The sequence below is a fragment of the Myotis daubentonii genome, chromosome 6, assembly GCF_963259705.1.
Source record: "Myotis daubentonii chromosome 6, mMyoDau2.1, whole genome shotgun sequence".
In the NCBI taxonomy this organism is placed as follows: Eukaryota; Metazoa; Chordata; class Mammalia; order Chiroptera; family Vespertilionidae; genus Myotis; species Myotis daubentonii.
Window position 1 is genome coordinate 9,516,012 of NC_081845.1, and position 16,860 is coordinate 9,532,871.

At 48.0% G+C, this 16,860-nt stretch overlaps 1 protein-coding gene across 6 annotated transcripts in view; it reads right to left on the reverse strand.

The window, feature by feature from the left end:
* Positions 1-12,059, reverse strand: part of MTHFD1L (methylenetetrahydrofolate dehydrogenase (NADP+ dependent) 1 like) — a 162,006-nt gene extending 149,947 nt beyond the window's left edge. For 2 of the 6 annotated variants that reach the window (XR_009453359.1, XM_059700022.1), the window contains exons 1-5: positions 11,651-12,059; positions 5,748-5,832; positions 4,571-4,621; positions 4,433-4,486; positions 152-276 (exon numbers count right to left, since the gene is read on the reverse strand). Coding sequence is in view for 4 of the 6 variants with exons in the window: in XM_059700022.1 (XP_059556005.1) it covers positions 152-276; positions 4,433-4,486; positions 4,571-4,621; positions 5,748-5,832; positions 11,651-11,874 (539 nt within the window). In the remaining 2 variants the exon portion in view is untranslated. Of the gene's footprint in view, positions 1-151; positions 277-4,432; positions 4,487-4,570; positions 4,622-5,747; positions 5,833-11,099; positions 11,139-11,650 lie in introns of those variants that run through there. The other 4 variants (XR_009453358.1, XM_059700019.1, XM_059700021.1 and 1 more) reach the window with 4 other exon arrangements.
* Positions 12,060-16,860: the final 4,801 nt, after the last annotated feature.

Here is a 16,860-nt window from a genome sequence, read left to right on the forward strand (position 1 = left end):
AAGATATTTAAATGATACTAATGTTTAAATGATGTTGAGTATTAAAAGGATTTCTTTTTCTCTCTTCATTCCTGACATAGCTGAAACAGTGGAATAAAAAATTCATAGTAGAAAAACTCATTTAGCAATGAGTTGTTTTCTACTTCCTCACCCATCCACATCTTTTTCTGGCTTCAGGGCATTGAGGACTTTGTTGCTAAACGAGTTCTCAGAAATCTGAAGGGCAAGGCCATGTACTCTGGTGTCTTCATTAATCTTCAAGATTTCATCTATAATCTAAAGAGAGAAAACAATTAAAATCTGTTTTTGCAAAAATAAGACCCACCAAAAGAAACTCTGTATAAGAAACATATTCATAAAAATACATCTCTTGTAGTTTATTTTGTATTCCCTGTTGACGACTTGGTGTAAAGCACAATGAAGTCCATTTCCTCTTTCCAGCATGTTTATCAATGCTCAGAAAAAGCTGGCTGAATTTTTTAGTGACTTCTCAGTATTTGTTATCACTCTGCTCTCAGCCAGAACGGAAGAGAACAGAACAGAACAAAACCAAAGCTCAACAGTTAGTACAGTTTAGATAGGCAAAAGACAAGTTGCTGTCAACAATCATAGGTACGCCAAGCAGACGGCCAACTTTCAGGGAAGCCAGAAAGCATGAATCAAGCATTCCACCTGGCCCAGCCAAGCCTGTTTCAAAACACAGTGTGTTCAACAAACGCTTACTATTCATGACATCCAAGAAGTCATCACTCTGGTTCTCATGTTCTCTGGACCTGAACGGCACACAGAAAGCATTTCCAAAGGCTTATGATCGATAAACTGAGATATCTCCCTTTTTTTGTAGGAAACACTAAAATAATTCACTATTTATGAAAAAGTACAGTTTGGGAAGCTGATGTAATAGCTAATGAATGGCTAGGTATGACTGTAAGCAATAGTCTATCCTCTCTATTGTTTTTTATTTTATGCCAGAAATGATTCATTTCACTTAATACACTATTTGTTTGTAAGTAAGAGAAATACTAGCCCATGGATTTGGATCTTACTACGAAGTGTTGGTTTACCATTTTTGTTTCCCTATCTAGCAGAAATCACTGATGGTAAGAAAAGAAAAAGTTGCCGAAACCGGTTTGGCTCAGTGGATAGAGCGTCGGCCTGCGGACTGAAAGGTCCCGGGTTCAATTCCGGTCAGGGGCATGTACCTGGGTTGCGGGCACATCTCCAGTAGGGGGTGTGCAGGAGGCAGCTGGTCGATGTTTCTCTCTCATCGATGTTTCTGACTCTCTATCTCCCTCCCTTCCTCTCTGTAAAAAATCAATAAAATATATTTAAAAAGAAAAAAAAAAGAAAAAGCTATTTGATATACAAAATTCAGAAAGAAAATTTTCTCCTTCATTCATCATTCTTTCATTTATTCAACAACTATTGAGCGTTTTCAGCACCTACTTTGACCAGTCCTAAGTAAAGGAAATAGATTTGTAATCAAAATTCCTGTCCTCATGGAGCTTATATTCTAGTGGGGAAGATGAGACCAATAATAACAACAACACTATAATATTTGGAAATGGTAAATGATGTAAAGAAAAATAGAGCAGGTTAAGCAGGGTAAAGGGCTAATACAGTGATATCAGGTGGGGTTGGTCAGAGGGGGTAACATCTAAATACAGTCCAGAATGAAGTGAGGGTACGATGATTTCCTGTAACTAGGATGTGATAGAAGCAATGACAAAATCTTAATAAATTAAGATCTTTACTCTTTTCCAACATCATAACACCACCACACAAAATCGTACTTATCAGAATTTCAAAGAAAAATAGGGCATAAACGACTCCTTGTAAAAAAAAATAAGTCAAGGGAAAAAAATAAAAGTCAAGGGCTATCAATAGCAGTGCAAAACAACCTAAAGAAATGCTGATTCTACTAGACACGGGGTGTCCCTCTACAAACAGACAACACACTTCTCTGCATTTTGTTAATACTCTCTTGATAGGTGTCAACAGTTGTAATATTACAATGGCAAGTGTGGCAAAAACTATCTGCCCAATATCCGGTTTCCTTTCTTACTTAGAATAAACTCTTGATTTTTAGCTGTGATAATAAATGATCTAAGGCCACCCGGTGTGAAGGCTACATTTCCCAGTTTCCCCTGCAATTAGGTTCAGGCCAATGGAATGAAAGCAGAATTGTGACTTTCAGGAAAGGTCCCTGAAGGGAAGAGATGGAGGGGCCTGTCTTTGACCTGTGGCCTTCCTTTTACTTGCTGGTGATAAGATATTGTTGAGCTGAGTCCCATGATCCTGGAAAACAGGGACAGTTAAGGAATCACTCCACCCTCTGTGCACTGAAAAGAGTAAGTCTCACTGATACTTATCTTTCTAGGACAAGGCAGACAGAGACTCTACAAATTCCCATTTTTGACTCATAAAAAGTTAGCTGAACTATTTGGTCCCCACTGATCAATCAGAACAAAATGCTTGCTGGCCGAACTCTGGGCAAGCTTCTCTCCCTCCCTCCCCCGGGTTCCTAAACTTTGGCTGACCCAGGGCTAGCAGACAGCCCCTCCTGAAAACAGGCTGGAACTCAGGGTAAAACATTCTCTGATCTGTTATCTCATTAAGCCGCCCTTTCACCCCACTTTCTCCCATGGGGTTCATTCTAGACTTCTCTACCCTTCCCTATACAAGAAACCCTCTTAATTTCTCTAATGATTAGTGATGTTGACCAACTTTTCATATGTCTGTTGGCCATCCGAATGTCTTCCTTGGAAAAGTGTCTATTCAGGTCTCTGCACACCTTTTCACTGGGCTGTTTTTCTGGTGTTAAGTTGTCTGAGCTCTTTACAAAATTTTGGATACTTGGTAGTTGCAGAATAGCCAGAGATGCGGATTGAAGCATGAAAAATATAGTCAATAATCTCAAAATTATGGGGTATGGGGCCAACTGGGTGTTTGGGGCAGATGGGGGAGCAGGAGGAGGGGGGACACACCACCACTCTGTAGAGTGCACGTCTTCTGTCTGTCTACGTGGCCATACATCCGAAACGTGTGCGGAATAGTATTAAATGTAAACTGTGGTTGGAAAAAAATACAGAAAGAAAGAAAACCCTTTCTCAGAGGCGTGCAGATCTTACGGTCGGAGAGCTCTGCCTATTGCCAACAGCCTTTCCCCCACATTACAATGGTGCTTTCAGATTAGGTCTCTCCGCCCTAAGTCCGGATTTCATTTTTTGATTTGGCGCAGGTGGACGTGGGACGTGACGTGGACGTGACCTGGGACGTGACATGCAGCGCCAAGTCTGCCATCTTGGATATGACATAGCTCAACAAAGGTGGCTGAGCAGCGAGATGGAAGGAGCGAGTGTCTAATGACGTCGCACTGCCAGCACACCAGCCAGGGCCTACCTGCTTCTCAACTTTATTCACGTACAAGAAAAATGAACTTCTGCATTTTCTCAGACTCCGCTGTTTGAAGTTTTCCAGCACCAGAAGTCAAACCAAATCCTGACTGCCATGACGGCCACAGCATGAAGGAAAGCTGCCCGAGATACAGCTCCCTCACTGCGACTTAGGGGGGTGGCTGCTCCTCCCACACTTGAGAGGACACTCATGAAGGCTGTCCCTCCCTGCTGGCAGGAACCACTAAATCACACGCAACAGTAGCCGAAGAATCCTAGGGAGGAGTTTCTTCGCTGCCACTGAAGGATTTATGGAATGTTAGCCAGAAAAGGACCCTGAAGATGACCTCGTGCTGGTCCTTTATTATTAACTAGAGGCCCGGTGCACAGACTCGTGCACCGGTGGGGTCCCTTGGCCTGGCCTGCGGGGATTGGGCCGAAACCGGCTCTCCGACATCCCCCGAGGAGTCCCTGATTGCGAGAGGGCAGTTCTTGGGTGATACACCCCGGAATTGGGCTCCCTTCTCCTCTGGTTCCGGGTGCATCACCCAAGAACCGCAGCTGCCAAGTCACGGCAGCTTGGCAGCTTGTGTTGAGCATCTGCCCCCTGGTGGTCAGTGCGTGTCATAGCTACTGGCCATTGGGCCAGCCGGTTGCTTAGGCTTTTATATATATAGATAAGGCAACTGCGACCCAGAGAGGCCAAAGGAATGGCTCTAGGGCCAACAATTTGTCAGGACGGAGCAAAACCAGAATTACTGTTCAGACAGTTTCGACTAGATGACCATGCTGCTATCCCAAAGAGAAACAACCAAAAAGTCACCCTGTCCTAGTCCATGTCTTCAATAGAAACGTGCAATAACGGACAAATGGCTCAAGGAGCGTTTACGCTCGAGGGGAAAGTAAACTCTTCCCTCTCAAAGTCCAGCCACAAGCAAAGGCTCCAGATGTTCCAACCATAACTGAGAGATGCTGACAGGTGTATTAGGTCTAACGTGGAAAGCAACACGAGGGTTCAAGTTCGCTGCGGGAATTACCTCGTCCTCACCGCTCTCTGGAGGAAGACAGATGTGAGTGATGTTCAGGCCAGCCTGGAAAGAGAACGCGAGGTTACTCTGTCACTGTGAGAGAGCGCATCACCAAAAAACATTACTTCCAAAAGCAACAATCCTCACCTCCTCCGCCAAATTCTGGTTCACTTCTTGCATCAAGTTATCATCACTTGCCTTAGGAGAGGGGAGGAAGAAGGAGAATGTAACATCTTGAAAAGGCATCAAACAAAAACGGACTGATTTTGTGATGACAAGTGACCTAATTACAAAGAAAATAAGGGAAACGCAGAGAGACTCCTTGCTTATAAAAGGGAACTAATGGCCGGCATTCACACATCAGCTTCCAATTGTGTCACTTTCTTCTAAATAATCATCCTCGGGAGGCATTTATAGCCACACAGCCAGCATCTCTTTCTAGGACACCAGAGACAGGGCTTAGATGACGTGCCTGTAAGTGGAAAGCAGCCGTCCCAGGAGGCCCAGGCTCCCGACCCACTTTCCTTTCTACGCGTCTCGCTGGTCTATCTTTGCGGGGGATGTGGAGACAGACCCCCAGGAATACCAGTGACCTGAGCATACGCTACAGCCTTGACATTGACAGTGCCGATGGAACGAGACACTGTTATTTTGACATATTAAGTGCATGCCAAAAACGACAGTAGCCGTCCAACTGCTGTGCTGTGTTAGTTTACAGGCTTGGCTCACCTCATTCTTTCCCTGCACCTGTCAGCCCGGGTGTGCCAAAAAGGATGGCAAACAGTGCTAACTGCAGTTGGACATGAAGGAGCCGTGTGCGGCACATGGAATACACATGGAATGAGGAAGGGCCTGTGACTGTTGGCCCTTCGAACTTATGGCAGGCTTTTAAAGACTTAGTAGTGAGATTCCCCAGTACCATGACTCGGCAAGCCATCTGTCTTCCACAGAATCAAAGGAGAACTTTTCCCCCCGACCACCTTGGAGTCACATGTGATGAGCATTTATGAGTGGACCACCACACCCTGTGTGATGGCACCTAGGTGAGCGCCTACCTCCTGGCCTCCAGAAGCTACCCACACCAAAGGAGAAAGACCCACAGAAGACTCGCTCCAGCAGAGCAGTCCCTAACCTGGAGCCCCCTGGAAGCAAAATGACCAGAGAAAGGGAAAATGAGAGCAGTTTCAGCCGAGCCCTCTCTTCCCTCCATTAAGCTCGAATGACACTTCTGTGACAACGAATACAGCTGGCCTTTTGTGTCCAGTTATTTTCAAAATTGAAAGGCACGCTAAAAGAGGAGGACAAAGCCACGTTCTCAGCTTACCTGGATAATGGCAAGAACCGGCTTAAAGGCAGGGTTTTTTTCTTGCAATAAACGAAGAACTTCCTTTGAATTCTGAATGACTTCCCTACAGTGAGAAAAAAGACAACATACCGTGTCTTTGTTAGTGACTAAGCAGGACAGATACAGCACATTCCCCGTAGAGTGTTTTTTACTGTAAGTGAAAACAACTCGGCCACATAAGGATGTGCTTCACGTGTGGAAGTATGGAGGGGAAGGGCAGGAGAACAATGAATTCATGAAATGCTAGCCCAATGTGAAGCGTGACAGGCTAATTTTGAAAATAAGCAGAGATAAACAAACGAGATGTTAACAGTAATTTTCTAGGGGTGAATTTTCCCCTTGTATTTGCCAAGATCACTGCAATGAAATGTTTGTGTTTCTTTGTGAAAAAAAATCCCCTTCCTGCACCATAGCCCCTTCACCATCCAGAAAAGGAGATTGGGAACCAGAGGGAAAGCAAATGGTGGTGGAGGGAGGGTAGTGAAGACAGGGGATTGGGAAGGGGGCTTGCTGTTGGAGAAGTGTGTGTGTGTGGGGGGGGGGGGGCGCCCCAGGACAAATTCCAGGTCCCAGAGTTTAAAGAGGGAATGGGAAGGGAGCAGAGGGAAGGGAGGGGAAGGAAATACTGCAGAAACACCAGAGATACATCAGAATCTGACACTCTCCTGAGGCCATTTAAGGAGAGAGATCTCAGTCCCCTGGTCCTCCCCCCCCCCCCCCCCGCCCCCCCATCCCCAGCCAAGGAAGTGCTCACACTTCAGTGTTTAACCATCTTTAAATTTTGTTTTTTGTTTTGCCTGGCATGTTCTTGCACGCATATAAAAGCTTTAAAAGAAAGCAAGGTGAAGTTTCAGTCAGATAGCATGAGCACTAAATCGCCAAGGGCAAAGAGACTTGAGTCAGCTCCTCTGGGTTTTCAGAGAGGAAGGTGATGAATGTAATGGGAAGGTACTGCCCTCCAGGAGGTGGTCTAGGAGAAAGGGGGCTCAGAAGAGTTTTAAGAGCTTCAAACCTTAACCAAGATGAGCCTTTCTGCATCAACTTGGCTAAAAGCAACAGAATAGGTGGGCATGCAACTCTATGTGACCTGCGAAGACTTGTTTTTAGACACTTGGGATAAAGCAATGTAATTCCCAGTGAAATAACTATATTATTGTGTTGAGTAAACCAGAATATACATAAAAATTTACAAATCACCTTCTAAATGAGCACAAAAATCTCCTGTCCAATCATTTGTGCCTGGGGGCCATGTGTTGCTCTATGTCCCTCCCTCCATGACTGCCAATTTGAGCCCTTATTTCTGTCTAGTTCTGACCGGCACTGTTAAGTAGGGAGTCATCTGTAATGTGTGTTTGCTGGGCACAATGCTGCCAGAATAATGACCACAATCCCCAGCCTCCCTTGCAGCTAGCCGTGGCCATGCCAAAGAGTCTGGGAGGCCGTCGCTGATAATGTTTTAAAACTACACATGTAATACTTCCAACAATAAAGAATTTAAAAAAATAATAATAAAAGTAACTATTGATTTAGCCCGGCCAGTGTGGCTTAGTGGTTGACCTACGAACCAGGAGGTCATGGTTTGATTCCTGGTCAGGGCACATGCCCAGGTTTTGGGCTTGATCCGCAGAAGGTGGCTGATCAATGATTCTCTCTCATCATTGATGTTTCCATCTCTCTCTCCCAATCCCTCTCTGAAATCAATTTAAAAAATATTTTTAAAAATACTACCAATTTAAGTGCATCCCTGAATGCTGAGCCTATTTATCAATAGCATTCTACATTTCAACTTTTTCAAAGGCGAAAGAGGAACCTGTGAATAAATATAATAAAAATTTCCCAAACAGTCTCTTCCAAAAACAGCCATCAGTATTCCAAGAAATAGTGCAGGTTGGGAGGAAAGAGTATTTGATAAACCACTGCACTGGCAATGAGTGGATACATTCTATACTAGTATACATAATAGCAACAACAGTAACGATAAGCTGCTAATGATGGCTGACATTACTGGGTCCTATGACTACTTCCATGCATTTTCTTCCATTTTTAACAACGGATTTCTGAGTTTAGGCTCCACGTGGCTACCTAGCCAAAGAGCACTTTCCCCAGTCTTCCCCACACTTTGATAGGGTTATGTGACTAACCTCTGGCCAGGAGGTGAACACTGGCCAGGAAAGGAGGACTGTGCAGCTGGCAGAAAGGTATACCAGCAACCTGGCCTCGTTTCCCACTTGCTGGATGGGCACAGTGAGGAGGTATCATGGGGTCATCCTACCTTTCCTGGACTGCTTCCCTCTGGATGGTCAAGTCTACAGTTATATTGGGGTATTTTGTTAAAGCAGTCCAGCCTACTTCCTACTTAATGCACAGGTCTGATCTAGGAGCTTTAATCTTATTTACATCCAATTGAAAATACAGAATGAAAGATACCACTGTTTTATAAACCACTAAGAAAGAAAAAAATATTGCCAGTTAACCTGTTACAATCTTTTTTTCTTTTTAAATATATTGTTATTGATTTCAGAGAAGGGAGAGGGAGAGAGAAACATCAAAGATGAGAATCACTGATCGCTGCCTCCTGCACTCCCCTTACTGGGTATTGAGCCTGAAACCCGGGCATGTGTTCTGACCAGAAATCAAACAGTGACCTTCGGGTTCATAGGTTGATGCTCAACCACTGAGCTTAACATTGTGTTTATGCTGAAAGTATTAAAAGCATTTTTTAGACTTAAATTTAGACAGATTTTCTTTTGTCATAAACTACTCCTATACTACACAGAGAATAAAAGTTACCCAAAAAACTGACTGAGGTATTTCTAAAATTCCTTCACATTCAGGATCGGACTTTCCTGAGGGACTTTTGGGACTCAGAATCCTTGATATCAGTGCCACTTCCATTCCCCCTCCCCGCCCCCAAACACACATATCACCCTCAGTGCTATCAAGGGTGTTGGTGAGACATTTCTTGAAAGATAACATCATTTTTGTCCCCAGGGCTTCCGTTAAGTTCCTGACACCAGTCTGCATGTTCTGATGCTGGCGCTTTCTTGATTCTATCAGATGTCAGTGGAAAGTTGTCAGACAAGAACCAGAAATCCCATTATTTCCTAAAATGGTCCTTCTATGACTTGTTGATGCAAACAGTGGGGATTATGTGACAGCTGCTGGACCAATGACAGATCACTATGCTTTTGAGGGAGTTTATTCTTTTAAATTTTCTGATACATAGGTTCCTGGACGTATATTCCAATAGGTGACTGCTAAGATAGGCTCACCTCCCCTTTTCCTCCAAGTCCTGGGGAAAGCTCTTCGAGAAAAGTTTTGTTAGATGATGGATATAAGTCAAAAAGGCACAACAGTGTGCATAGCTCTGGCCAAGTTCCCACAGGTACAGGCAATGACTGACACCTGGCCAACAATGAGTAAAAACCACAATCAATGAAAAGATAAATACCAGTTTTGGAGATTTTAAAAATGTGCTTCATCGAATCACTAGAGTACAGTAATATCCACAACAACCTTATAAAGCAGGTGAGCCCTAACTGGTTTGGCTCAGTGGATAGAGCGTCAGCCTGCGGACTGAAAGGTCCCAGGTTCGATTCCGGTCAAGGGCATGTGCCTTGGTTGCAGGCACATCTCCAGTAGGAGGTGTGCAGAAGGCAGCTGATCCTCATTGATGTTTCTAACTCTCTATCCCTCTCCTTTCCTCTCTGTAAAAAATCAATAAGATATATTTTTAAAAATAAATAAAGCAAGTGATATTTGGGTTTCAATTTTGTACAGAAAGAACTGAGACCAAACAGCTTGCCCAAACTCTCACAGCTATTGAGTGGTGAAGTCATACTGCAAAGCAAGGCACCTGTCTCTTAACCATAATCCTGTGAAGCAGTAATTCATTGCACACCTTCTTTAAGTTTAGAAGGAGGGCTGGCAATCTACAATCCACCAGCTAAGAACGGCTTTTCCATTTTAAGTGGTTTTAAAAAAAATATCGAAATAATAGTATTTTTGGCATGTGAATATTATGGGAAATTCAAATGTCAGTGTCCATAATTAAAATTTCAAATTTCACCAATAAAATTGTGAAGATGTGTGTTTTTTCTCTCTCATAAAAAAAGTACCTACATAATAGCTTCTATTTTGCCTCCTGGCCTGCAGAACCTACCGTATTTGCTATCTATCTAGTTTTCCAAACCCTGGCTTATTGCTGTAAAAATAAAAATAAAAGCCAACATCTGTTGAGGCCTGAACTGTGTATCTGGTTTACATTCTCTTTTGTAACCCTTTTCATAACCCTCTGCGGTAGACACTATCATTTCTTCCATTGTAGTGAGGGATTGGAGGCTGGCCAGTCCAGTGCAGCAGGATCCTACCCAGGCACTCTACTCACCGCTAAGTCAGTCAAGGCTTCCAAGGAAAGAATGCATGAATAAAACCCACAAGGGCCCCAACTATTGAGCCGTTCATTCACCAAGGGCGCGTAAGTGCCTACCTTCTACCAGGCACTCTCCAGGAGGAAGGATCTAGCAAGTTAACACGAGACAGGCCCCTGACTCCTCAGAGCTTTCATTCCAGGCAGAGGCAGATGAATAAAGAAAGTTTCAAACAGTGGTCAGAGCTGCCCAGAGAATAAAACAGATAGGTGGAGTGGTGGTTTTGCCTCCCATACCGTCTTCAGACCCTCACCCGTGAAGGTGAGCTGAGCTGTCCGGTGGTTACCATCCAATGACCTGAGGAGGCCTGAAGTAACTACGACATTCAGAAAGATGAGCCGGTAAGTTAAGCACAGGGCCCCTGAGAATCATCTTTCACGTTGTAAAGAGCCTTGGAAACGGGGGAGAGGGAGGGGCGACTGGCAATTACTTTTAGAATGAAGGATAGACGGGAAAAGAAAGATGTGAATGGATGGAGCTGGAATCGTAGTGAGGTGGGGAGGAAGGCAACCAGCTCACACGCTTCTCCAAGGCCAGACAAGGCTCCTCCCCTTCCCCCCCGCTCCGCCCCCGCTCCGAGGTGACTGCAGGGCAGATGACTGGCGTGGGAGCGGAAGGGGGTGTGGGGGGGGGGGCGGGCGCACGTGGCATCCCTGGCCGGGACAGGGGAGGGCTGGGCCCCGGGCTCCCAGTTCGCCTCTGGGCGGGAGAGAACTTCTGAGTGACAGCTACGCAGGGGATTCCCTGCCCACCAGGCCGCGATGCCGGGAACGGGTCAGCCTCCCCTTCTCCAGCCGCGTCCCGCTGACTACCGGGTGGCCCGGCTCCACCTTCACTTGCCCAGGAAAGATGATGTAACCCCGAACACGCTGGCTCACTGGCGGGAGGGGATAAACTTCACCTTAGTGAGCCGCGGGCCGCCGGCCCGGACGCGGAGCCCTGCGCGGACAGACCACGGGGCTGGGCCAGGCCGGGCCGCCCCTCCGGAGTCCACGTCCCGGCCCCGATCCCGATCCCGACCCGCCGGCAGGCGCCACCCCCTCCCCCTGCCCCCTCCTCCCGCTCCTCCGCCTCCTCCGCCGCACCGCCCTTTCCTGGCCCGGCCGCGCCCAGCGCGGTTGCATCAGAGCCGGCGGCCCCGGTGCACGTGCCGAGCGGCGTGCGGACCGAGCTGCGCAGCGCCCGCCCGTCCGCCGGGGATGCCCGCGCCCGCCCGATCGCTGGCGCAGGGGGGCCCCGCCGGCTCCCGCGCGCCTGGCACGCCCTCCTGGCGCCCGCGCCCCTCCCCCGCCGGCGCCCGAACACATTGGCACTAAGCACTCGCTGCCCCGCGTCCTGCGACCGCTACACCCCCCTCGAAGGTCCCCCCCCCCCGGGGCAGTGCGGAGGCCTGAGCGCTCCCGCCGCCGCACCTTATGGGTCCCCCGCCGCCGCCGAGCGCGCGCCACTCACCGGACGATCAAGTTCCACGCCGGGGGCGCGCGGCTGCCCGGGCCGTGGCTGCAGCCCGCCTGGGTGCTCCGCCGCCGCCGCTGCCCCAGCAGGCCCTCGCCGCCGCCACACCCGCCGCCGCCGCCGCTGCTGGCGCGCCGGGGCACCCGGAGGCGGCTCGGGGGGCCGGCGGGCGGCGGCGGGCGGCGGAGCTGGCGCAGGAGGAGCGGCAGGCGCGCGCTCATGGCGCGGGCGGCGCGGCGCGGAAGGAGGCGGCGGGGCGGCGGGAGCCGAGGGCGGCCGGTCCTCCCGCCACTCGGAGATGCGGCCGCAGAGCACGGAGGCGTGGCGGCAAGTTCCTCCCCGGGGCGGGCGCCAGGCGGGAGCACCGGGGCCCGCCAGCGGCCGGAAGGACCTCTCTTGCTCCTCGGGCGCCGGGGCCCCTAGGGGGCACTGCACCTCGCGGCGGCCAGGTGGGGCGGGCGGGGGCCGGGGGGACGCCGGGCTGCGGGATGGAGGCGCCCGGCTGCCAAGGGCAAGGCTTCTGGCGCTTTCATAGCGGCTCCCGATTTGGCTGGCAGTCACCACCAGGGCGGGGCTCCTCCTGCCCTGCCCGCCCGGGATGCATCGCGATGCCACCCGGCCTCCCGCCGCAGTGGGGCTCCTCGGATCGGGCTTGGGCACCAGGGCTTGGATTAAGGCCTGAGGCGCCCTAACAGTAAAGAGCGCGAACATGGAGCCTGGCGGTTCAAATGCCGGCTTAGCCTTAGGCAGGTGACTTACCCTCTGTGGATATCAGCCGCCTCCATGAAAATGATGCTTTGGCCCTAGCCGGTTTGGCTCAGCGGATAGAGCGTAGGCCTGCGGACTGAAAGGTTCCAGGTTCGATTCCGGTCAAGGGCATGTACCTTGGTTGCGGGCACATCCCCAGTAGGAGGTGTGCAGGAGGCAGCTGGTCGATGTTTCTCTCTCATCGATGTTTCTAACTCTATCCCTCTCCCTTCCTCTCTGTAAAAAATCAATAAAATATATATATTAAAAAAAGAAAAGAAAATGATGCTTTGGCCCCTAGCCGGTTTGGCTCAGCGGATGGAAGGGTCCTGGGTTCGATTAGGGGGTTCGATTAGGGTCAAGGGCACGCATGTACCTGAGTTGCAGCAGCTCCTCCTGGTCCGGGCTCGTGGAGGAGGCAACCAATTGATGTGTTTCTCTCATATCGATATTTCTCTCTGTCTTTCCCTCTCTCTTCCACTCTCTCTCAAAATCAATGGGAAAATACCCCGGATGAGGATTAAAAATAAAAATAAAGGAAAAATTTTTAAAAATGATGCTTTGTTCATAATCTTACCAGGTTTATAATTCCCAAGTAAAGTGGTAATAAAACTAGTTGAAAGGATGAACATGGGTACTGTACTAGGTGCTAGAGAGAGACCTTCATTTAGTCCTAAAAAAAAATGTGATGATTTGAGTACTGTCCTGGTTTTCAACCTTGGGAAACCGGTCCAGAGAGGTCATTGGTTTTTTGGCAGAGCTGAGAGCTTGCCTGACCTCAGCGATCATGTGCTTAATCTTACACTATTGTCTGCATTTTTCACTGTAGGATGATTGCCACATCTGACACGCAGTGGCTCTTTTGGGTTTAGGAATTTCCAAAACCCTGTGAAGGAGGGTTAACCCCATTCTACACAGGAGGAAACAGTGACAGGAAGTAGTGCTTGCACGGCATATAAATATGGGAAAGGAGTCGAAATGGCTCGTTCATCTACTGCGGTGATAACCTTGGACAAGCCATAAAACCCCTGGAGGCTGATTTGTCTCATTATAAATTGGGGGCCATTCATTTAACAAAGATCAGGCAGGTTTGCTAGCAGCCCTGTAAGACTGGGGATCCCTAAGATCAGGATTCCTCAGCTGGGATTCAAAAGCCCTGTGTGTGTGCAGTAGGTACCTGGGGTGCTCTGTATGCCCCTCCCCCACCCTGTGGGCCTAAAGGAGCAAGGAGAACCAACACAGATGTGAAGCTCAAGCTGTGCTGGGAGTAATAAGGTCCTTTATCCCTTTTTTTTAAATTATTGATTAAGGTATTACATATGTGTCCTTATCTCACCATTACCACCCCCCCCCCCCCCCCGCCCACTCATGCCCTCACCTCCCTGGTGTCTGTGTCCATTGGTTAGGCTTATATGCATGCATAGAAGTCCTTTGGTTGATTTAGGTCCTTTATCTCTGATCTGGGAATCTCATGTCTTCTGCCAGCATCCGTGACACTGAGGCAGGCTAACATGTTAGCTTGCAAGCTGAGTGCAATCCCAGACCCTTCCCAGTTCTCGACAGTAATTTTTGAGCTGAGTGTTGAGGTCCACGCAGGTTTTCTCTGGGATGGCAGTGGAAGGACCGTGCAGGCAAAGGGAACAGCTCCTATAAAGGCAGAGACAGATCTGGGAGGGCTTTGTAGAGAGTTTGATTTTCCTTGGGTTGACGAATGCTGTGTTGGCTAAGATTAGGAGGGCAGAGGTGAGCAAGGCAGGAAGTGGGGAAGACAGTGGCAAGACAAGCTACTAGGAAGCTGTGGTCATCGGCCAAGAAAAGGGGTACATGCTAGAGAAGAAGCTTCTGGTACAGTCTGGGGAACGTGACAGCTCAGGTGGAGATGTCCTTTAGGAAAAATTATCTTCGCACTCAGGTGGGAAGTCTAAGCGAGACACGGTGTCTTAGCCGATAAACATGTTAGTTTGAGCCTTGGTGAGTTCATATTAGGGAACAGAGTGGAGGACATTTGATCTCACAAACCTGAAGCTTATGGAGGCCAGGCAGATAACATAAACTGGTGAAGTGGACCCAGTGTCAAATTTCCCCCAAGAAGCAATAGTAGTTCCTGCAGACTTTCTATGACGTATGCTTATTTTATGTTAAGAGGAGAGCCTTTACTTGCTATCTAAAATGTTTCCATTCACGTGCTTCATAGTAGCTTTTAATTCGCTGACAAAGTCTATAATGGAGAACTAAGGAACAGTCTCCCCAAAGGTTAAGGCAAGTCATCACCTTTCAGGGCGATCTTCACCTTTAGATTCTCTCCTCGGATCTCACAGTCGCCTCCCCAGGGTCCAGGCCCAAACAGTCCCGGTCTAATTTTTCTTTTAAAGAAGTCGGAAACTTGGATTTTTATTGTTGACCTTTTTAAAATGGTGCAAGCCAGATTCAGCTTCCGGGCCACACATCTTCAGCATCTGGTTTACCGGGTCTGCAGAATCTGACTCGCCTATTGTGAATACACCGTTGTCAGGAAAACCAAGCTTTGTTGTTTTCCATGTAGACATAGGTGGACTTTGCCCACGGACATGGACCACCATGGTAATGCAGGCAAGTTTGTCTTTTGGCACCAAAAAATCTCGGCATTCTGGGCCCTTCCCCCCACCTCACTTGACGTCAACTCCACGGCCGCACACTGGGTTGCTCTATGTCCGCCTCATATCATCAAACCCAATGATTGGAAAAGGCATTTGGTTTAAACAAGCTTTCAGAAAAGTTCTCATATGACCATGTGAATTCTTAGCTTCAAAAATGACTGGAAACTTCACTCCGTAAATTTCTTTGGAATTCTGTCAACCAAAGGGGCATAGCGCCTTTTCCCTGACCTGCCACAAAGGAACTCTAAGATAGTTCAATAGTCAATAACATTGGACCTCAGAGGGTGGGTGCTGTGAATTTTGAAGAGCAACTTAATCGCTGTTGTTCTTACATCCCTCCTTTGTGTCTCTGATTGGAATGTGCTGTCCTCCTGCTTTGGGCTCAAACAAGTTTTTCACTGTATCTAGTCAATTATTAAGTATTCATTGTATTGAATGAACACCTACAAATTGTCAAATGCTGTGCAGAGATGGTGCATTTTCCACCTCAGGGGGTCAAATGAGACACATGCTAAATTTTAGGACATTCTTAGAAAAGAAACATTTGGCCTCCTACGAGTTTTCAAATATGCTATAAACCAAATATCCCAAACTTTATTAATTTACAGTGATATGCATTGATTGTGCAATAATGTTAGGGGCAGAAATAGAATATTGGGGACTAGCTATTCGTTATCTATATATATATAAAAGGCTATGATGCTAAGTGTCCCACCGTCAGACTGGTCGCTATGATGTGCACTGACCACCACGGGGGCAGATGCTCAACGCAGGAGCTGCTGAGCTGCAGTGACTTGGCAGCGACAGTTCTCAGGTGATGCACCCCAAAACCAGAGAGGAGGGAGCCAGATTCCTTGTGGGGCCCTGGGATTCCACCTTTGGCCGTGGGTTATGTTGTTGCTGGGCACTGTTGGGCCCGAATCTGGTTTATTGCACACTTGCGTTTGTGTTCCACACCCTGTATGACAGCAACTTTGCAGAGTGCCCTCTCGCACTCTGGGACCTCTCGGGGGGATGTTGGAGAGCTGGTGTCGGCCTGATCCCCACAGGCCAGGCCCAGGGACCCTACCTGCTTGAGAGACCCCCCCCACACACACACACACACACACTCACTCCGCAAATGCCAGGAGGGGCCACGGGAGGTTGCCTCCAGGGCCTGTCCAGCCCATCTCTCACAGTCCTGCCCCGCTGGCCACCTTCTAATTAATTTCCTTTTAATGTGCACGAATCCGTGCACCGAGTCACTAGAATAAAGTAAGAAATATCAATCATGCTCTGTTAACTGTGATTGCTTTGTTCTGATTAAAGAAAGCACTTTCTAACCTGGCTGGGAGTTGTATGCCCCCGGGACCTGGGAGTCAACCTTGGCCCTGGGAATCAACCTTGGAATGCAGTCCACACCCATTCAAGAGCTGCCTATTATCATAGAAAGATTTACAACCTTGTTGCCAAACAATGGAGTCCTGCCCCAGCTTCTCCCAGCCCACCTTGCCTACTTCCCCATGTAATCTTTGTCCTACCCAATATAAGCAGCTGGCTTATGTGGGGAAGCGGGGTGGTGAGGGTGGGGGGGCTGGTGAGCAGATTTTTGTGGATGACCTGCTGCTCTCCCATACTGCCAGCAGTGTTGAAATAAATGCTCATATATGATTCAACCCTGTTTCTGCTTAATTGGTTCAAGTAGTGTCAAGCAGCCTGGACTTATTGGTTGTCTGGTTTCAATATTATTTGGCATTTTAATTGCAGCATAACTCAACCTTATCTTGGTGTTCCATGCTCTAAACTACTTGCAAAGAAAGAAAAATGTGAGAGAACGTTTATGCT